Here is a 22429-nt window from a genome sequence, read left to right on the forward strand (position 1 = left end):
GGTTCAATATTGTTCTTGTTTGTGCAAGAATATGACAACAACTTTATTGTAAATATTGAGAAAATTTTTGAAATTATAATTTTTGCGATAGTTCAAATTCGGAAACCTGAGTCCTGTAAAAATTAATCCTGGCCAAACTTCGTGCGCTTAAAAAATGCAAGAGGGTGTAAATTTTTAGAGGGGGACAGTTATAAAACAAAAGGCTTGACGAAGGAGAACTTAGATCACGTGACAATACAGACCTACCTTTTAAAAATGGTAACAGAAGCTGTGAACATTTACAGCCCGAAGGTTGTCGATTGCTCATTTTATTTGTTATTATTATTGTTTCTTTAGTAATTTTAAATTTTAGTCTGACTAGAATAGGCCCATTAAGGTAATTGTAAAAACTTTACCTGGTAGCATAAACAACTGTCCACAAATTGGTGGTGTCTCCTTTAGCTAGGTACTAATTGGTACTATCTGCTTTTTACTGCCACTCGGGGATGCTGACATATGGTTATTATTTGTTGACGAGTATATTTTAAGACCGGGTGATGGAAAAAGGGTTGTAAATTATGGACCTTTTCCTGCCCTCGCCTTAACAGCATGTCCCTTGTTTCCTTTATACTTCAACTACTCTTACTGCTTGACACACCCCACAAAGCAAAGAAGCAATTTAGTAAGTAAGGTTATAAAATATATCTTACTTATAAGTAAGTAAGATATATTTCCACAATGCTACAGCATACAAGTTTTTGTTGGGTATAAACTGAGGTTATGTATGAATATACACATCCATAGGTACGGCACATGATCTAGTAAAGTATCGTGCGCTGTAGATTAGTGGTTATGTGGCGCTGTAGATTAGTGGTTATAGCTCTCATACTCTGTGCCGGAGACCGGGGTTTGATTTCTCTTGACAGCGATTCAACATGGGCAAGTGAATGTTACCATAGCCCCGGGTTAAAACCCAAGCCATATGAGGAAAATTGGGGAAATGGTTCCATGTGTGGACCGTTGGATGTTGCTGGGAATTGTCTAGTAGAGCGCGGGCCCTAATTGGGTCTGCGTAGCTCAAAACGAGCATTAAATACTCTATGACTCTCCATCTAAGCCATGCCCCCTCCTGGAAATAATAGACAGGGTATATCCAGGGTATATAAAAGAAGATAGCAAAGAAGTTTTTGTACCATTATTTTAACTCTTTTTATTTGTGCAATGCTTATACACTGGAAAGTGCGTTTTCTTACAGTCCAGAATGCTCATATTTTAAAATTTTCCTTCTTAGCGCCAACCAGAGAGGCACTGAAAATTGATTGGAACACATAGCACAAAAACAAGCAATGCTTTGACTGCAATTAAACATATTTGTAAAAAGATTACCATAACATCAGTCAGAAATAATTTGCCAATCACACACTTTAAGAACTGAAAAGCAGACAAAAATAAAAGCAAAAAATAGTTATTTCTCGGGAGCTTAGTTAACTTGTGCATAATTTGCCCACAAGTGTTCCACAGGTTATGACCATTAAAAAGTCTGCATCATTAAAAACACTGAAGTGCCTGCAGCCTTTTTGGCATCACTTTTGTTCGGGATGTAAATGCTAAAATACACCTAACTTTATTATAAGATGTATATTAAAAAAAAAATTTGGAAAAATTTTATGCTTTGTAGGTGTATCATACATTTTTTAAACAGGGGTAATTTTTTTGTGAATTTTAAAATGTGTTCACTTGCATGTATGAATGTTGCAATGTGTTTTATTAGTCATTTAGTTATCTATTACATATATATATGTCTTAAAATGTGGTTACTAAGGTGTTGCATAGGAGATATATGGGCCATAGTGTTAGAATACAGACAAGATTTAAAGGAAATACTCCTCCATCTATAAATGCAGGCCTATCAATAAGGGGAGAGGAATTGCTCTTGCTCACACAAAGGCTTGCCTAATTCTGAGAAAGGAGAAACCAAATGAGCCATTAATTGCTCCTCCAATTCAAAAAAATGTTTTTCTGGCTGAGCAATATTAATTCATCCCGCATGGAAATCAATGTTTTCCTTCTTATTATTTACAGCAAAAAGAAACCAAAATATAAGAAAAAGATAAAATAAAATAGATAAAAAGACTGTGATATAATATGTGTTTATAAACTTATTTTATTTATTCAGATTGCTTGCCCAGCTCAAACTATTGTAACCTTGGGGAAGTGATTTCTTGCTCGGCTGTTATTTTTTTAATGATAGGCCTGTAAACAATGAAGATATTTTTTTTATTTTTTTTATATGAAGATATTCATTGAAAGCTGTATGTATGTTCCTAGTACATGGTTTTGTTTTGATTTTTTTGTGTTAATAATTTATGAAAAGTTGAACCTAACATTAACTTTGATTGAATTACTGATTATAAATAGTAACCATTATTTTAATAATTTGTGTATTATATTCATTCATTATTGATATTTTTTTCAGTGTGTTGTTCTCTCTTCAAAAGTAGTTTCAGTTCTTTTTATTTTGCTTTTACAGTTACATAATATATAATTTATTTTTTTTACTTTTTGATGACAGAATAAAATACAAGCATACTATATGATGCATAGGGATGAACAGAAATCCAAACACAAGCATTGAAAGAGTTGAATTATGGTAAGTTTGTTGTCATTTTGAATAATAAATTGTGGAAATGTATTTATATGTATGCAGACCTGGTCATAAGTTTTTCACCTGGTGAGCGGTGCATCGCGAACTTAATTTAATGTTACGTGCACAATCATTCTCATGCACCTTGATTTTGTTAGAGATGTGATTTTATACCTTATAGTAAAACGAGCTATCACAATTTAGCATTTTTAGCATATAATAAAGTAATCATAAATTATTTAAAATATCTGTGACTATCGCTACAACAACCTTTATTTGTCAAAAAACACATGGAAAGCAAAGCAGATGTTATTGATTTCTTATTAAACAACCTCGGTTTCAGGCTTAAATTAAATAGACTTGTCGAAGAAACTTACAAAAGAATATTTAAAGATTGCCTGTTCAGTTGGGCTCTTGGCACATAGTGAAATAAAAGAAATGATTATGTTATTTTAAAAATGTCAATTAACATGCAAAAAAAAAACATTGCAACATTGTTAACTTTTGTTCTATAAAATACCAAAAAATAAATTCTGGGTTATAACTTCTCCTTTTAACCTTGTCACTAGATTTTTTACACTGTAAAAAATTGTAGATATATATACAAGTATATTCAAGCATTTGTAAATTTGCAAAGTTTAATTAAAGACTCCTGCTTTTACGATGCATTTATATTATGTTGAATATTTTGATTTTTTGATTGCCAAAATATTGGAATGACCAGCCATTTCAAATTTGATAAATTGTTATTTTTAAGTGCTAGCTGTGTTTAGTTTTCGTATCGATGCTTTTTTCCAATGATGATAACGTCATTTAAGTTGATATAGTTTATACAAATGGTGCGTATATTTAGCAATGCAATGTATTCAAATGTTTTGTAATTTTCCATGCAGTGTATATTTTAATTCAAAATTTTTCATGTCCAACAAGAAAATAGTTTCCCTTAACACTTCACACTTATCCTAGGTCCCTGATAAGTGAAGTTTTTGTTGTTAAATTTTGTAAGGAAATCCAAGGGACCGTGAAATTTTGTCCTACTGAGCAAAATTCTGCTTATGTCCAGAGTTTCATTTAATACAAGCACTATACTGTAGAGTGTTTTCCGTGTGTGATGCATCAAGCAAGAATGGCAAAACTTGCACCAAGCACATTTTCAGTGTTGGTATATTCAGCTTGTCCGTGAGCTAAAAATATCATCTAAAAGATATTGCCTGCTTGCTTCAAATATTTATATGGGGTGCAACTAGGCACTTGGCAATCCTTTATTCCTCTTTCCATTATATCCAATGAACTTAGTTAAAATATTTTTGAAATCATGTGTAGACCAATGGTGCCAATTTCTAGAAGAAAGGTATAGATTTTTTTTACACTACAGAGTCATTTTCAAAATCAAAAGTAGATGTTAAAATTCATGCTTGTTGAGTAAATGTGAGATCTGATGGCTCCAATGTTTTCTTTGTTTTCCTTTGTTTACATTATACCGGAATGATTGCAGAATAAGATGCAGAAAGAATTATTAAAAATATTATTAATTTTGAAGTTGTTTTCGGACTGACTTGGAAATTTAGGCATCTATAGTGCCCATTAAAGTATCGTTTTTGTGACCTCTCTTCCATGCATGTATACATTACATTTGCTTTTCTAAGTATACTATCAATGTGGACCCTGTGTTCACAATGCATAGACAAGATAAATATCGACATTATCTTGGCAAAGCAGCCTAGAACAGATGATTGGTGGAAAAACTCTTAATATTAAGTAATATCTTTCTGTCCTTGAAAACACAGAAGTGAATAACCGTCTGTTTTCCATTTTGTTTATTGAAAGAGTAGATATTATGCGAAAAATGTTTAAGAGCATGATGCTCCTTGTCTGTCTGTGAGCAGAGGATGGTTTGCAAGTAGTAACATTCCCGAATTCCTGTGGATTTTTATTCAGGTGAATTCCTGTGAGTTCTTCTACTAGTTTGACTAAAAATTGTTTTTACATGCCACTTTCAAATCATTAAAGCACTTTAAAACACAAATTAAACTTACACTTTACATAACATTAGTAATTAAGAAAAAATATATCTTTGCCTGATTTTTATTTATAAGAGAGTACTAAGAATAAACAAATTTTAAACAAGCGGTAACATACTTATTTGTAAAACGAATGTATTTTTGTTTAATAATAAACATTTTGAGGTTAACCTTTATTTGGGAGTGAGAGGTGAGCTTTATTTTCAAACTAATGGATAATCAAGTAATGGATTTTGTGTTAAAATGCAAGCGCTTATTTAAATTGGCTGTTTTTTGTTTGTTTATGTGTCTTTTTTTACATGTGGAGGACTCCAAGAATTAAGCAGCTTGATATTTTACTAAATTTCCTTCAGATATGCAATATTTGACACTACCAAAGTTTACTGTTATGTTTGTAGTATTGATTGATTTGTTTATTTATTCTAGGTTTACTTTGAAAACATACCTTTACATTGATCCAATGTTGTAGTTACCATGTTTGTAAAGTTTCTTTTCCGCCATAAAAAAATCAAAAAAATTTGAAATATAAAATGTGTTAAAATGTTATTATTTTTTGAAATTACAAAGCTTTTCATTAATAAAAGACCATGAAGGTAAAAAACAATTTAATGAGATTAGTATGTATCATTGTACACGAGATATATTTAATAATGGATTCATTTTTCTGTAAATTCATGTTGTATATATGTATATATACCTATCATTACTAATGCTATTCGGTGTAGGTTCAGGTTTTTATACTTTTTCTCAAATTTTCTCCCCTTTTTTTTCTTTTTTTAATAGACTTTTGTTGTAATATTGCTATTCTATCCAAAAAGCCTAAAAAATCCAAGGTTTGCTTATGGTCTCTACTTGAATTGCAGTCTGCAAACGTTTACTGATAAAATTTATTGATTTAGTTTATTGACTTTTGATATGTGATGTAACTTAAACTTTCCATTATTTGTACTTTGCTTGCAGCCAAAACATTGTCAAATGTGATTTCAGTTGTTCCAAGATCTGAATTGTAAGCATTCATAAATTTGAAAGTTGATACTTTTTGTACGACCCAGACTATTCCATGTATTTGCTAGAAAATGGAAGTTTTAAATTCCATGCAAGTGTCGCATTGTTGTGGCAACTTATGGAAGGAGTGTTTGAAAAACAAACATGACGGATTTCAGGATCTGTTATTGATGTTGTTTTAAACCATTATGAAGAGGTGTAAAAGATTTAGCTTCAACACAAATGTAGCTATATGCATTATCTTCAACTTGGTTTTTGTATGCCAGTTTATGAAAAAAAGCTATAGAATTGGTATTTTTTGACGATGAGAAATTCATCATAGAATGGTTCTTTCTTTTTGTTGTGTTTATAAAGAATGTTGACAAAAAAGATAATTTTTTTAAAACATAAATCAAAATTATTTGAACAACAACATATGTGAAAGATGATTGACGATGATAAGGTTAGTGCTTCTAAATGTTTTTTTTATCTGCACTGTGACAAATTAATTTTTTTTAAATGTTACCAATGTGGGATTTGTTTTGTGTGCACATGTGTTGATTCCACATTGTAACTTGTAAATGATCTCCCTCAATGAGTTAATGACCTGTGTAAATAAATTTCGTGTTACTTGCTGGCTTTTTTATATGATCTGTTTATGTAAGAAGACATGGAGATAATAGTTTATGAGGAAATGAAAGTGCAGGGAATATGTGTTTCTTATAGTTCAGCATTTTTAGTAAACTTTATCGTGTTGTAAACTATAATGTGTCATTTGGATCCATACTTATATTTACTGAATATGAAAGAGAGTCCTTGACATAAATCAACAGAGATAAGTGGATACGTAATTTCTTTGTGTGTGATTTAGTAGCCACTACTCACTGCCAAAAGGAACTGTCATGTTATTTGATTTATTTGTAATTAAGATTACATATTGATTTTTCTATAATTTTAGCCCTTATCCATTTTATTATTTCAGAATTTTTTATGCTTTGTTTGTATGAAAGTAAGAAAATCTAATGTGTTGCCTTGGGTGAATACAACCTTTGTCCAAGGTAAAATTTATCTGTGATGCTGTGCCTTAGCCTGTGACAGGTATGTCGTATCGTGAAGACTTCCAGGCTAGTCATTATTTCAGACATGCATAATACATATTTTATGCCACCCCTTTATCAGCATACTAACATTGAATAAATATTTCATGCTAGTTTGTGAGAAATGTCGAATGGGCAAAATAGAATTTCCTACTGTCAACGTTGTTTTGATTGTCCATGTTTGTGTGAATTTTGCTTTCTTTCTTTTATAATTCATGTTTAATAAGAAAAAAAGAGTGAAATTATTAGAGAGTTCTTTTAAGTTTAACGTAAGAAAATGTTAGTAAAATTTGAAATTGCATCAGAGGTTATTAAATTTTCATATACCAGTTCTTCGGTGCATAACCACTTAAAAAATCTATTTCTTACGCCATATTGATATCGTTGATAAGTTTAGCTATATTTTTAACACTTTTAGGCAACTAGCTCTATTTTTTTCGTAAGAAACACGAAACTGGGATTCAGCCTAGAGTGTTCTTATTTTTCCACATGGTCGGTCTAAAATTGTGCTTTTTCTGTTTTTATATTTTGAGCGTTTTTTTAATTATTTCATTATTATTTTTAATTTATTTATTTACAACTTTTTGTAATTCTCCCCAAAAAATGATTCTTGGAAGATTCTGTTTAAATGATATTATTCGAAGTGTTTTTAGGGAAAAAAAAGAAAAACGAACAAAATTTCAGCCCTGTTATTGTTGTTAATATGTACTTATATTCCAGCGATTCACAGTCTCGTTGTTCTTATATAAAAAAATCTTTTGTTATCGCTAGGGAGGACTTTTTAAAACCCTCCACAACGGTTTAATAGCTTTAAATGTTACCCATACGTTTTCTTATGTCAATATATATTCTACATATTGTAATAAGTATAAAGCTATAAAAATATTCCTTTTTGTGGTTTTGTGTATATATTGATTGTGACTAGCTGTCTCAGTTTATAATGGAAAGTAAACATTGAAAGGGATTACAAAATTCGTATTACAAGGTGATTCTGACTAAGCTACTGGTGTCATAAACATTTAAATTTTTTCTGCGTCTTTAAATCTATTATGCATAAAAAATAAAGCTTTTCTTTATAAAGCTGTTGAGTGTTTATAAAAAATAAATGTTTTTATAACTCCATTGATTGTTTGCATAGGGCTTTCATTAACACCTGGTCAATTTCATGTGAATCAAAAGAGAAGTGACAATGGAGTGATTTTTTGAAGTTCGAGAAGGCGTACTGTCCTTTTATAAGATGCCAAATCTAGCTGGGGTTGTATTTACGTGTTTTTTTTTCCGTAACGATGGTTGATGGCTACTTTGATGAAATTAAATTTGAAGGCTATTGTTAAAAATGGAAGGTGGTGTAGTAAGGACAAATGTTTTGGTTTTGTGTGAAAAAAAAGTTGATTGTGTAGAAGTTGAACACGATCTAATTTTTTTTTTTAATTTAGTGTTGTTAGTATTTATAGTTGTGTTTGTGTGTAGTTTGGTCGCTGCAACATAAACTCCTTTACCGTTTTTTTTTTCTTGAAAGGACACAAAAACATGGGGAATATCTTTAAGACAGAAATTTTGAAGTATCAATTTCACCCCACATATTTTGGGGCCTAATGTACTGCAACATAAATTAAAAAAATGCTCAAAAGTATCAGAACAAAGTGAGGATAATATTAGGCTGAACATCTTTGAAAAATAAAAAGACTTTAAGTCAAACCTTGTGGTTCTTATAATAAAAAAGTGTACGTCTTTGAATTTATTATTTCGACGCATTTTGAATTTTTAGTAATAAAACCGCATTGGATAGATACTTTCAAAAGCGTTCTTTTTGTAAATTTTCAACTCTATTTGTTGCCAGGCAGTGCAATCTTTGTCGCATACTCTTGTGGTCGAAGCCTTTTATTATTTCAATTTGTAAAAATACTAGCCTCGTTTTTAAAACGAGGCAAACTTTAATAAGATTTATGAAGCTTTAAAAGGTTGGTTACCTAGTGAATATTTTGAATTGCTCGACGAGGATTGCAGACATTTTTTTTGAAACCGTCATAAAAAAAGTGCGATTCGTTAATGAATTTGGCGAAGGTCTGTTTCATTGTGTATTGCACATGCATGCTCCTCGATAATTATGGTTTGTGGGAGATATTAAAAAATTTATACAAATCTTTACTTTTTTATGGATTACAATTTTCTACTGTTGTGAATTTTTTATGTTAGTAGAAAATGCGTATACTCTTCATCAAAACGTTTTTTGCGCCAAGGAAAGGAGGCTTTCAAAATGGCTGTTATATGTTATAGTAGGAAATGGCTCGTGGAAATCTGCTGTAATCTTTTTAAAATTGTTTCGTTCTAATACACACTTTTTTGTTTTAATTTTTTTTAACATGTTATAAATTTAAATTATCCTTGAAATTGTTCTTTTTTTTTTCTTTCATTTTTTTTTCGACATGTGTCTCACAGATTGGCAGAAAATTTTACATGATTGGTTTGTGTATCGTATACTGCCAGAAGCATGATGGGTTTATAATATTTGATGAGATTATCCCTTTGTAAGCTATATGTTTGTGTTGAAACTTTATTTTGGCATTACAATTTTTCTTTCACATGAATTACGTTTTTTTAAAGGCTTATCTGTGTGTATCAAGTTTGCAAGTTTCACTTTCCAACTGTGGTTAGCGTCGATCTTGCAAAAAAATTTCAAGTTTCATTCATTTTTGTGTGATGTTTGTTATTATTTTATTCTTTGCTTTTCAATATCCTTTTTTGTTCTATATTTCTTCCTTTATCCTTTTATGGAAAGAACATTATAGATACGCTGTAGTGGTTGAAGAGGTTTTAAATTTAAAATGAACTTTTCAAGGGTTTTTATAGTAGGCTCTTCGTTTGCGCGCCTTTTTTTTTGAGTTTATACCGGCGTTGCCTGGATTCCTTGATTTTTCTAACAAATCGCAAATTGTAATATCTATGGTGAGGAGTGATGTAACAACTACGATGGAGCGTGTTTTGTAATGTCAACAATGGTTGTCATTAGTGATAAGACGTGGATACGTATCACACGTAAAAGTTTGTTATCTTAAAATGGAATTTGGTGTCGTCACGAAGTATTGTAATAATTGAATTTCAACATGCCATTTTTTATCTGTATAATTCTCACTTCTGTTTGTTTGTGCAACCAACGCGAGGTGTGTGTGTTTCAGTGATGTCATCTCGAATTGTATAAAATAATTCTTTCAGTTTGTAGTAATTTCCGTTCGATTTATATATTATTAAGTGCTACATTTATAGACATTGGCGGTGATGTCAACGTATTTAATGAAAGAATTTAATGTTTATTTACGCACTGAAGAAGTCAGACGTTTGTCATTGTTGTTAGTGGTGTTTCTATAGTTGCTCTGCGCTCTGCGTGTGACCATTTGTGTGAATTTTATTCCCGTTTTGAATGTTGAGTTTTTTATGTATGTTATTGTTTGTCTGTTTGGTTTTCGTTGTTTGTGTTTTTTCAACATTTTTTATTAATTTTGTCGTGAAAATTATTTTCTTTTTTTTCTCCGCCATCCTAATTGTTACTCTCAATTTTTCTGTTTGTTTGTTCCGCTCTTGATGTGGTTAACTTGGAATTTCTTAACTACATATCGATTATGCTAATTACGTCTGTTGGTAATAACTGGTATTTCATTATGCGTGAGGATGAAAGACGAACGCAGCGTGAGAATTCATCTATTTTGGTGAGGTTCTTGGTGGCGGTAGTTGGTAGGATTACCGCACTCCAGTTGGTCGTTATCAATATTGAAGAGTTAAATCTGGTAACAATGGATTGTCTGACGAATTTAGCCTGGTGTTATTATTCATCTCTCTGGACAAATCTTCGCAATTAGCATCCTAATTAGTTACAATTAAATACAATTTCCTTTATTATGAAAATAAATTCACCACTCCCGAAAAGGATTCATTATATTCGAGCTGTTTATAAAGTTGTTGGTTTTTTGTGAGACTCAGCTAAACTTCTTTTTGTGTGCGTGTATGAATTCATGTGTTTATTATGTCGCGTAAAAGTGCGATGCCACGAATCATGTCGATAAAAAAACCCTGCATTTCAATGCAGTTGATTTATAAATAAAAAAAGTGAACATTTTAGTTGCTGTTAAGACGAGCTTAAAATGCTCACTTTTATTGGAGTGTTAATTATTTCTGTTCAATTTATATGCGTATGTTACGTGGCTATTGTGGCGACAATTATTGTATTTTTTATTATCTTTGTTTACAGGGCGTGGTCCTATGAGGGGGGGGACTGATTTGAAAATTGTATAGGTCAGGTCATAAGGCATTGGATTTTTGACCGTTTATCTTAGAAGGGATTTCCTATAGACGTCTTTCTGTTGCTATTTTTGTGAGTTTGTGAAGAACAAATGATTGATTTATTTTTCTTGGTTTACTTCATTGTTTTCACTTTCACTTACACGGTTTTAGATCGAGATAAGTTTGAGTAATGTTTCAAAAGACAAGCACATCGAGTTATATACGAGGAAGTATAGCTCGCTACCATGTAGCATTTTCTCGTGTACTTGACAACTTGGTGTTATGTATATTAGCTTACTGTTCATATAGTTTGTCATCGTTCGTTGAGATGGTGTGTATTTTTAAACTTTAGAGTGCACCATTACGTGGCTTTTAAGCGACCTGATTTGTACAGGCTAAAATGCATACAGTGAAAAGACATTGTGATGTCATGATTTTGTTTTTGACTGAAATACATATTGTGAAATAACATTTCTGTACAATTTTTTTATTTTTTTTAAATCTTATTATTTCATGTTTTAATGTATTATTTTGTGTTCTATTTTTATTATTTCGTGTTTTAATTTTTTCGCTGTGATTTAATCTTTATGTTTACATGTTCATGTCGGCTTTCTTTGTCAACTTCGTCGGACTATTTTAATCGGCTAATCATTCTAAATGACGGTTTAATGAGCTCATGCTTTTATTAATTAAAATTCCTTAATAGAAAAAATCTGGCTTTTCTATGTTATCAAGCTTGCTTTCAGATGTACGAGAGGAAATGTGTAAAAGTTTTGTTAATAACACGTTAAGCTTTTACAGATAAAGGAGACAAAAGTAGTATGCAATTCGATTTGCGATCTGTTCACATACCAGTGGCCAGTGACGAGCGTGTCTTGATAGCTGTAATGATTTTTGTTTGATTGTTTGTGTGTGATGATAATGTTACTCAAGTTTCAAACATTTGTAGAAATTTTTACTGATTAATGTGATGTGGTTTTTGCGTTTGTTACGTCGGTCGTTGTTGTTGATGTCGTTTCGTCGTCGTTTTTTCATCTTCGTCGTCGTTTTACCATCTTCGTCGTTGCTGTTTTTGTCATCGTTTATGTTGCTGTCGTTCTTATTTTCCGTCGTTTGTTGTCGTCGTCGTTACTGTCGTTAATGTACCGTCGTTTCTTTGTTGTCGTCGTTACTTTGTTGTCGTCGTTACTTTGTTGTCGTCGTTATAGTTTTTGTTATTGTAATGTTGTCGTTAATAACCGTTAAATTTTTCTTCGGTCTTAATTTTGGTATTTGCTGAGAATGTTAGTCACTCAGCTACGGTTATTGATGTTTTAAAGTTCTTTTCACGATTTAATAGTTTTATAGTATAACATAAAAAAATAAAAACAAGGACATTAACTACATAACTCATTCCAATGGGTTGGCACACTAAGAAACGAGAGAAATCTCTGAAGAAAGAAAAAGAACGGAAAAATATTATCAACGAACAAAACATCATTAAAACTTCCAATAATAATAATAGTGCGATACAATGTTCTGATCTGGAGTTAAATGGTCACGAAATACAGGTTGGTATAGGCGATAAACATTGTGTTTTTTTCTTTCGTTATATTATATGAACGTGTTTTAATTTACGCTTAGTAATAAATACTGTGAGATGACGTCAATATGAAATAAAACAAGTTTGGGAGCTAAGTTTTACGTGGCTTTATACGTAGCGTCGTATCCACCATGACTTTTGTAGCCCCGCTGGGGAGGACGTGTGTTCGAATCCCGACTAGTATATGTCAGCGTTTGGCGCTAAGCATAAGAATAGTTTTGATCTTTTATGGGGATTGTCAAGTTGACCGGTTGCCGACCTGATACATACGTCCGTTGCTCCAGTGGCTGCCTATAGTTACTTACTATTGGTCAATATTTCGTCAGTTAGGTCAAAGAAATAATCTAAACCGACGAATTATTTGGGCCATCTTTAAATCTTTCTTATCATCTTAATATATCCAAAAACTTTGGTCAGATATGTCTGATGACATAAATGATTGTCATTACATATTTCGGGGAAACTTTAATACTAGCAACCTATTTGTTGTGAGTGTGTTATCTCATATTTTCAATCTTTTGTTTAGACTTTGTTAGCGAAGGCTTTATACGACAATCTAGCTGATGCTCCCGATGAGTTAAGCTTTCGAAAGGGCGATATTGTGACAGTGATCGAGCAAGATGTCGACGGGCTGGTTGGGTGGTGGTTATGTCTTCTTCACGGCAGGCAAGGTATCGTGCCTGGAAACAGGGTAAAGGTCATCCCTCCTGTAGAGTTGGACGAGTTTGAAAAAGACAGTAAAAAACGGAGTTCGTATGAAACTGATGAATTTTCTGACGGCGTTGATTTTGCCGATGGCGGTGGACATAATTATGACGTACTTCCCGCGCCAGTTAAAGCGACCACTAGCATCCACTCTCCTTTAAGCATAAAGGATATGTTTGATATACCTTACAAAAATGATAAAAACGTCTTAGGAGAAGTGTACGACGTACCAAAGGCTCAGTCAAACGAAGAACTTTACGATAAGCCGAAAAATACTACGAGCCCTGTGCAGGAAATTTACGACTTTCCAAGACCGGCCAGCGCGCAAGAGATTTACGACGTACCAAAGTCAAGCGAAACGACGAGCACAACGCAAACACTTTACAATGTACCCACTCAATCAAGCATTGCTGCTCAGCAAAGCTTATTAAGTCCGGATAACCAGGAACTATACGACGTCCCCAATAAGACCGGTAGTGTGCTGGATATGGAGAAACTAATGGGAGAGATATACGACTCTCCTTTTAACGCTGACACCAACGTCAACACGATCAAGCGTTCTCCGCTAAACAGCAAAAACTCAACACCGCGAAACAGTATGAACTCCCCTGCTAGCTTCGTACAACACAAGCGGCAGTCTCAGGAGCTCTACGATGTGCCAAAAAGAGCATCTGCAGAAATATATGACACTCCCAATTCAGTTGGCGGTAACACCACTTCGCTCTCCGCAATGTCAGCAACCGAACCGTACGATGCACCAAAAGTCAATAAAGACGGTTTCAAGACTGTATTTCAGGAGGTTTACGACGTGCCCGTCTCGAATACTCTAAAAAGGCCAACACCTGCCAATAAACCAATGCCACCTAATTCGCAGACACTCCCAAAAGGTTTTAGCCCTAGAAATGCTCAGCCCGCCCGAAGTACTCGTTTACAAGAAATATACGACATTCCAACAACAGCTCTGAACAGGTCTTCGCCTAGCACACCCGTGCTGGAGCGCAAGTTGCTCGACGATGTGTACGACTCCCCGAAATCGATCGACGTCAGAAGCTCGACGCCGCAGGACGGAAATAGTTTAATGCAGACGCCGGAGATTTACGATGTTCCACCACCCTCCAACGTAGAGGTGAATAAGGAGATATACGATACACCGAAAAATAACACTATTTCGAGAGACGAGATTTACGATGTTCCGTCCTCTCACAACCTGAACGACGTGATGGCTGATGTGACGCCAGCGTACAGTAATCATCGCAAAGGAAATCGTCAGAACGATACATTTCTGCCAGTTGGTTCACTCGAAGACGACTACGTGGATTATCATGATATATGGAGCAAAGAGCCGCCCAAGGATTTATTGCGCGCCCACACTCAGGTAATTGTGTATTTGTTGTTTTGATGGTGTAACTGTTTAGTTATACAATCAATATAAAATCAGGGCTTTGAAAAGAAAATGAAGGAGATGTTTAACCCCTAAGACCAGACATTTTCCTAAAAAAACGAAGTAATTTATTTAAAACTGTCCGTAACCCATGAATTTATCCACGGTTTCGTCTATTTACCGCATTTCGTGTGCCTCGCTACTGCGGTTACCATTTTGCATGACAGACGATGGGCCGACATATACGGGTATTATAATATAGATGAAGTCTTTTATTGGTTGTGGTAACTAAAAAGAGGTATTTCTCATTTTTTAATATCAAGGCAAAAGTCAATGTCACATTACAGAGGACGTACACGCTCGCTTTATGCAGTGAAATAGTGCAAAGTAGTAATTTGTGATAGGGCTTAACATGTTTCACAGATCTCTTTAAAATGCTTAAAAAAAACTCTTAAAATTCAAATTTAAAAAACTTGAGCGTTTAATTTGATTATGTTGTATAAATTACATCATGTCGCACGAAAATTGTTAATATTATCATATTTGTAGACCTGTTAAGGAGTACGTATTCAAACTTTACCAATAGCTACATTGTTACAGATACCAAATGAGAAATAATATGTTTGTTCTAAGTAAAAGTCATTCTTATACGATCTTTTCAAATTAACCGGAAGTGTTAGTGCTACATACTTAGCAGCAAATTTAAGGGGCGCGAAATTTAATTCCGCAAATTTCTGATTTTTAATCATTCATAAATTTGTATTTCTATGTGTATTCCGCAAAATTGTGAATATTTCGTGGTTTATTCGAATGGAACTGATCTTTGAGTATTAACGTATTCTTTGTTTATAGGGAGTATCTGCAAAGGAGCTCAGTCCTCCAGTTTCCCCCGGTGATGCGGCAAAGAAGCGATTTAGCGGTGAACAGAAAAAGTCGATATTGGACCAAATCAACTTTGAAGCCGTAAAGGAGCTTCAAATGACAACCAATGAAGCGGCGGACAGACTTTCTAAACTTCATTTAGCTGTCGATACTTGTGTTACCACGCTCATAGCTTATTGTAGGGAAAACTGGCTCGATATTTCGGTGTTAAAAACGACCATACAGCCAATACGCGATTTTTCAGGAAAATTAAAAACGGCCCTTCGTTTGTTGACAGAATTCGGACTGGGAACACTTGTCAACACAACGAAAAATATAAACGGAGAAATTTTAATGGATAAGTTAATTGGTGAGGTGGAGCCGTTGTTAGAATCGTATTACAAGGTCAAAATTTGTCTGATGCACTTAGATACTAATAACTGGTCAGTGCCAGACATTCGACAAAGTTCAAACGAAAAGTTCTTCGCGACTTTAAACGCCATTATGATTTTATCACAACGCATTCCTGATCAGTGTCGTGGTTTCAGTTTGTCAGTGCAGAACAATCTGAATGAGCTATTCGTACCCTCCCCTGTTGAAGCCATAACCAAGCAAATCGGTGCCTTGTCAACAGACTCGAGAACATCGTCCTTAAAGCCGAACGTTTCTGAGCAGCGTGTACCGTCGTTGGAGGATTTACGTAAAGAAACAGCTGGGCGAAGACAACAAGCTCGAGACACTGGCACAGCAACATTGCAACGTCCTGTTCCGCGCTTGCCACCGAAACCAACATTACCGAACCAACGAAGATCTCTGGCTGGAGTAATAGACCCACCCGAGTCGCCGCGTTTCTCGTTGGCAAATCGCGGTATCGGTCATATAGAACGACTTGTTACTGATTACGTTCCCGAAAATTCTCGGCAGAAAAAATACGCGTCAGATCCAGCTACACCCTCCTACGCAGATGGACAAAAAACAATGTGGGGTGGTAGCTGTCCCATTCTCCTGGATCGAAATTCTGCGGCAGCATACAGCCCGCTCCGCACGACTGAGTCTATGTCCAGCTCCTCGTCAGTAGGAGCTAGCATACCAGAGGAAAATATCGAAATTAAACAGACTAATACGGAACAATTCGGGAGAAATTACCCATCGGACTCAAACATATTATCGCCAGTTTTGACGCCGCTCCACACGCGCTCCGCTTCGTTGCCATGGGACGATAGGTTGAAAAACGCGTTCGCATATGAAGATACTGGTCCGAAGTCGCCTCCGCTGTCTCCATTAGATCATCGCGACATCGAGTCGTTGGAGTTCTTTTGTCGGCAAGTCGAATCGCAAGTCATGTTGTTGAGGGAGTCGATGAAAAATTTAACTGAAGCGGTGGAGAATCGTGACGAGCCCGTTGTCTTTGTGTCGCACTCGAAATTTATTATACTTACAGCACACAAGGTTGTGCACGGTGGACAAGAAATACTGGGCAGACTGAAAAATCCAGAAATAAAAATGAAACTTAAAAATGGCTCCGCCCATTTGACTGTATGCATACGGGGCGTGGTCGCATCTACTAAGACGGCTGCTTTAGAATATCCTGAACCAAGTGCCATGATGGAAATGATCAGTTCTGTACTAGCACTTGGCGATGCAGTTCGTATACTACACAGTGAATGCAGAAGAGCCTTAAATTCATAGCACTTTATCGCTGTCTCGATGATTAGCAACAACTGACTGACCAAGGCAACGTTTACGACACGATCCCTAGCGTGGTCACACCGAATGAGCGGTCTAGGGATATACCTTTGCCTCCCGGTGTCGTGCAGCAGTATTTAATATTTATCTATGTATTTCGACATCTTATGGTCACGCGAACCTTAAAAGGTCTCACTTTAAAATTGAAAGAAACTTTTAGTAGAATCTAATACTTTTATGAAGACAAACAGGCCACGAATCTACACTTTTTTTTCATATATTGGCAAAGATTTGTATGCGGTTATCCGCTTCGTTGAACTGATGTAAACAAACGTCCACATATAATTAAAGCAGAATTAAAGAATGGAATAGAGAAAAGTTTTCACTGTTAAGTTGTTTTTTGGTAATAATCGCTCGTCATTGTTTGTTCTGTTTGCCGTTTTTTTTTTGTTATTTGATAATTGATATATTTTTTTATTTTTATTTATATTTAGTCATTTATCCATTTTCACATCTAATGTGTATCTGCTATGAATTTCTTTTGTTAGGCTTAAGTGTTTTTTATCCTTCTCATGACTAGACAGCTGGTACGAATTTATCAGTATTTAACGGGCGTAAACTTTCGCGGTTCAGAGAATATTAATGTATGTCATCAATTAATTTATGCATGTGACGTATCGTAACGTTGTTGCTTGTCGCTTTTTTATTTCTTTTTTTTTTTTCTTCTAGGTTTTCTTTCATAATTTTCGTCCTAATCGCACCTTTAGCCAGGATTTTTTTTTAAAAAAGAGGTTGGCAAAAAAATTGATCTAACTGACTGTATTTTTTGTGTTCAGAGAAATTCTATAGTTTTGTACAAACAGTCAAAAATTTGACAACATTTTTATATTTTAGTATTTACACAAGTGAAAACTGCGGCGCATCTTTTTTCACGCATGATTGGTAAGCACACAAACCATGAAATGTATATACTATATCTTCTGTTAAAAACAATAATGGTAGATTAAGCTGTGGTAGAATTACTGTTATAGTCATGTAGGAAGTGACTAGACTGGGTAACAAAATCTGTACCAACCCTGTCAAAATAATCAGCCAAACTTTGCAACATATTCTTTTTGTTTTGCTGTGACGTGTTTTCTCCCGGTACATTGCCAATTCGAGAGTTGTTGGTCATTCTTTCTCTGCTTATACGTCTTTAGAGTTAGATTGTAATTTTTATTACGTTTCATCTATTTTTGTGGTAATTTATTCTCTTTTTTAGCTGATCATATGTAAAACATGTATGAAAAAATGTATCAACAATTTTATCATGAATTTTTTTATTGCAATTTCCTTTTGAAGGATTTTTTTTACAAAATAAGCATGAGAGCATCGGAATATTTTTATTCGACGTACCCACTTATATTTTTTAAATAATCTCTGCAAATTAACCGCCAAAGTAATGAAAAATGTCTGGAATGCCAAAATAACAACATCCGGAGAAGTTATTTTTTTCTTCTAATTATGTGACTGGCAATAGAGGTAGCAGGATTAAATTTATCAAAGCGAAGAGTTTGTTTCCGATTTATCAGATCTAACTAATTGGAATGTTTTTAAACGGACCTCCATGATTCATTTGTTTCGTGTGTTGAATTAAAAATTTCGCTTACTTTGAACAAAAAAAGGGTAAATCTTTTCCATATTTTGGACTTTGAATCATATGATGTTTTCAAATATGACACTTAGTTTATCCGTTTTTAATATACACATTTCTCTAGTAAATAATTAGGTATGATGATGAAAATGAGATACGTATAGCATTGCACACAAACTTGCCTGCTACACAAGCCGGTTAGCGGTCAGTAGACGGCACCAAATGGGCTGACAACACCACATTTAAACTGCACCAGACCTAGAATCTTATGATTACAAGCCGAATTCGCTACCACTCTAACATATCCGCTGTTATTTCATTCCATAATTTTTTTTTGTCCCTGCTTGAGTGCGAAAAACATAAGAGATAAAGTTAGACGTATAATGTATTAAGCAAATCATTGGCTTGATGTTCGCGCCATTATGTTTCAGCTATTTCTCCATCGCTTAAGATTGTATCGGCAAAGAATGCTGGACGATAAACGTTGGTTGAATTTGGGCTTTTCATTAGCATAGTGTAAGAAGAAAAGTAAAAATTCCATCTACCACATGTTTTGAATCCAGATTAATAGCGGTTAAAAAAGACTCTTCATCTACTAAACTTTAAATAGTTTTATTCTTTGCGCTCTTTTCGGCGATAAAACCTTGCTGATACAATTGCTTTATCATAAATCTTTTAAGAGCGAACGCATTATCTTCATGAAATACGTGAAGTGTAGTTTCACCATTAGAATATTTGTCGTCAGCAGGAAGCTGAAATGATCTGTCTTGAATATCCGTTGCCAGAGTCATTAACCATTCCTTATGATCCACAAACAGACATTCATATGCTGGAGTCTCTATAGCCATCAGAATAATCGAGTGAGTAAGCTTATAATTTTTTGAATTTTTGCATGTTTTTCGTAGACAGCTCCCAAAGCGTGTAGTTAATACAAATGCAACATTCGATTTAACCAAAAAAACTCATTACACAAAAGTAACTCGATTTCGATGAAAATGTTCATGCATTTGCGTCCGCCTTAATTAAACGAAATTCTCCATCTTTTTGCACATAATAAATATAAATCAGCTTTGAACAAATCGAGCGTTGCATTGCTAATAACGAACAGAAATTAACAAAGTCAGATCGGCTCCATTGTATTTGTACAATTAGGTATTTAATTTGTAACTATGCTTACTGTTACACTTTGTATACATTTAACACAATATTTTTACATTATTGATTGTTTAAGAATGGGTGTGTGAACATCCGAAACTTCGCAAACAATGTAGTTTTTTTTTGCTATATCCTTGTGTAAAAATTCACGAAAGTATTGCAACTAGTGAATTACGCATTGTATTATCATTAATGTAACGAAGGTATATAATCAGAAAGAAGAAAGGCGTTAGGATGGGTTTACCCCAATGGCGCTGAACATTTGGTGACTTTAGTTTACCTGCTTAAATAACAAAAAATGGGTTAAAATTTGCAATGGCATTGCAAAGTGCGACAAATTGTATTACAATGTGCGATGGGATTACAAAGTGATACACTACAGTAGCCAAATAGTCTAGCTAGATAATTCAAATAAGTCGTTTAGTAATACAAAGCGTATGAATTGATATGAGATTATTATCATTTATATTTGGTCCTCATTAAAGACTCTAATATATGTCTGTCTTCAAAGCAGCAGCTCTCTCTTTAGAAGATATTTATCTTTGTTTTCTGACGACTTTTCTACTGCTGCGCGCGCCCAATGATCACAGTTTGAAAAGTATCAGAAACTAAGCTGAAGTACAGCATCATAACTGACGCATCTAAATTATGCGTTGATTTGGAATATTCTATACTACTTCGTGGCTGTACTTATTCAGAAATACACATTTTTATAAAAACATGAAAATTCAGGCCTGGCTGGATGTTATTCTCATATTTATATGTTATAATGTATTCTTATAAAATAAAAAGCGTGTATTAGTATTTAGAGCATAAATTGAATATGTATAAAACTTTTATCTGTCATAATAATTTTGCAAAATACACGCTAAAACAACTGTCATCGTTTTGCTTTCGAAGTCTCTCCGTGTTACCAAAGATTCGTTGCTGGAAAATAGTGAAGGAACCGCATGGGATGTAGAAATATACTATTTCCTTGGTTTAATTTGAGTGGAAAACGTGCTTCACAATTTCCAAAATTGATCGATGATTTTATTTATTTGTGTTACGACGTATATACCAGCAAATGAAAACAACAATTATAATACTGACCAGTAGTGCTAAAAATGATCCAACTAATGGTATTATAACTTTGGACTTTCCATTGATTGACATTGTACCTATCTTCGTTTGACATTTCTCACCAACATACTCTTTTGTGCAGCTACAATAAAATTGGGTGCTATTGCGTGAAACACATTGAGCATTGTTTAAACAGGGAGAAGTTAAATCACAGATTGCGCATTGACTCTCAGTAGCGTTAAAGTTCCTGATCTTCACACCATACGCCCTTTCTGGAAAATGGCAACGCCCTGATAATCTTATATTCTTGTCTACGTTTCTAAGATTTTTTAATATTTTTTACAATGCGCAGTTGCATACCAAAGGATTTCCTGCCAATTGGAGATGCTGTAATTTTGTGGAACCATCAAATGTTCTTGTTGATATATGTTTTATTTTATTTCCAAACAAATTCAATACAGTTAGTTTTTTCAGATTAAAAAATGCAGAATCTTGGATTGTTGATATGTGGTTTTGACGAAGATAGAGAAATTCTAAATTTTCGAGATTCGAAAATGATCTAGAGGTTAATACTGTAAGTTTATTTTTGGATAGTTCTAGCTTCTTCAAGTTTGGTAGCTGGGAGAAAGCACCGCCTTCAATAATCTTTAACTCGCCTTGTATAGTTATATTAACTAATTTGCTAAAACCTAGAAATTGCTCTTTCTTCAGAATATTAATTTTGTTATTTCTCGAGCCAAAAAAAGTCAGCAATGGCATCTTAGTATACAGGTTTTTAGGTATTTCAGACAAATTGCTGTTTTCTATAATAAATTCTTTTACTGTGGGTAAAACGGGAAATGATTTCAGGATAATAGTATCTTCGTTATAGTTTTCCAATACGAACGTTGTGATATTTCTTGATATGGTCTGTCCAATTCTTTCTAAATCAGATTTTGTTAATGATACCTTCTTCCCGCAGTGAACTCTTCTCCCATAACAGAAACAAGCCAATGGACATGATTGTACTTGGTTGGAAAGAAGTTGTGCAACGACAAATGACAATATATGCAATGTTAACATTGCTACTGTTGAATTATTTATAAAACTTTTTAATTTATCTTCTTCTGATGTCTATGCGATTCTAATGAATATTCTTTTTCTTCTGATGTCGATATACTCCAAATGAATATTCTTGGTCTTTCCATCTCTATATTATGCAAATCCGTTTATAAGTTAGAATAATCTCTGTCAAGAAATACAAAAATTAAAACAAAGCTTTTTTATTACGTCGACAAACAAAAATCTTTTTTCACCAGTTTTTGCTTTATATAATTCATCCTTCAGTATGAAAACATTAATAACTAAACAATCCCTTGATTTAT

The 22429-nt window shown here is 33.9% G+C and overlaps 2 protein-coding genes across 3 annotated transcripts; one reads left to right on the plus strand and one right to left on the minus strand.

The window, feature by feature from the left end:
* The first annotated feature begins 1692 nt into the window (after nucleotides 1–1692).
* On the plus strand, nucleotides 1693–18522 carry LOC130614763 (enhancer of filamentation 1-like). Of its 2 annotated transcripts, none has more exons than XM_057436212.1 (3): nucleotides 1693–2629; nucleotides 13109–14662; nucleotides 15521–18522. In XM_057436212.1, exons 1-3 carry the CDS (start codon nucleotides 2627–2629, stop codon nucleotides 17216–17218), a joined length of 3255 nt encoding a protein of 1084 aa, XP_057292195.1. In that variant the 5' UTR covers nucleotides 1693–2626; the 3' UTR covers nucleotides 17219–18522. The 2 variants fall into 2 exon arrangements, with proteins under 2 accessions (XP_057292195.1, XP_057292194.1); XM_057436211.1 differs by lacking the exon at nucleotides 1693–2629 and adding an exon at nucleotides 11861–12550.
* A 2324-nt stretch (nucleotides 18523–20846) lies between these two features.
* On the minus strand, nucleotides 20847–22127 carry LOC130613392 (leucine-rich repeat-containing protein 15-like). The gene is made up of 4 exons (XM_057434744.1): nucleotides 21426–22127; nucleotides 21326–21384; nucleotides 21096–21207; nucleotides 20847–20930 (listed from the first exon to the last, which is right to left on the minus strand). The coding sequence occupies exons 1-4, from the start codon at nucleotides 22125–22127 to the stop codon at nucleotides 20847–20849; spliced, it is 957 nt and encodes a 318-aa protein (XP_057290727.1).
* Between the last annotated feature and the right edge of the window lie 302 nt (nucleotides 22128–22429).

The sequence above is a fragment of the Hydractinia symbiolongicarpus genome, chromosome 11, assembly GCF_029227915.1.
Source record: "Hydractinia symbiolongicarpus strain clone_291-10 chromosome 11, HSymV2.1, whole genome shotgun sequence".
NCBI lineage: Eukaryota > Metazoa > Cnidaria > Hydrozoa > Anthoathecata > Hydractiniidae > Hydractinia > Hydractinia symbiolongicarpus.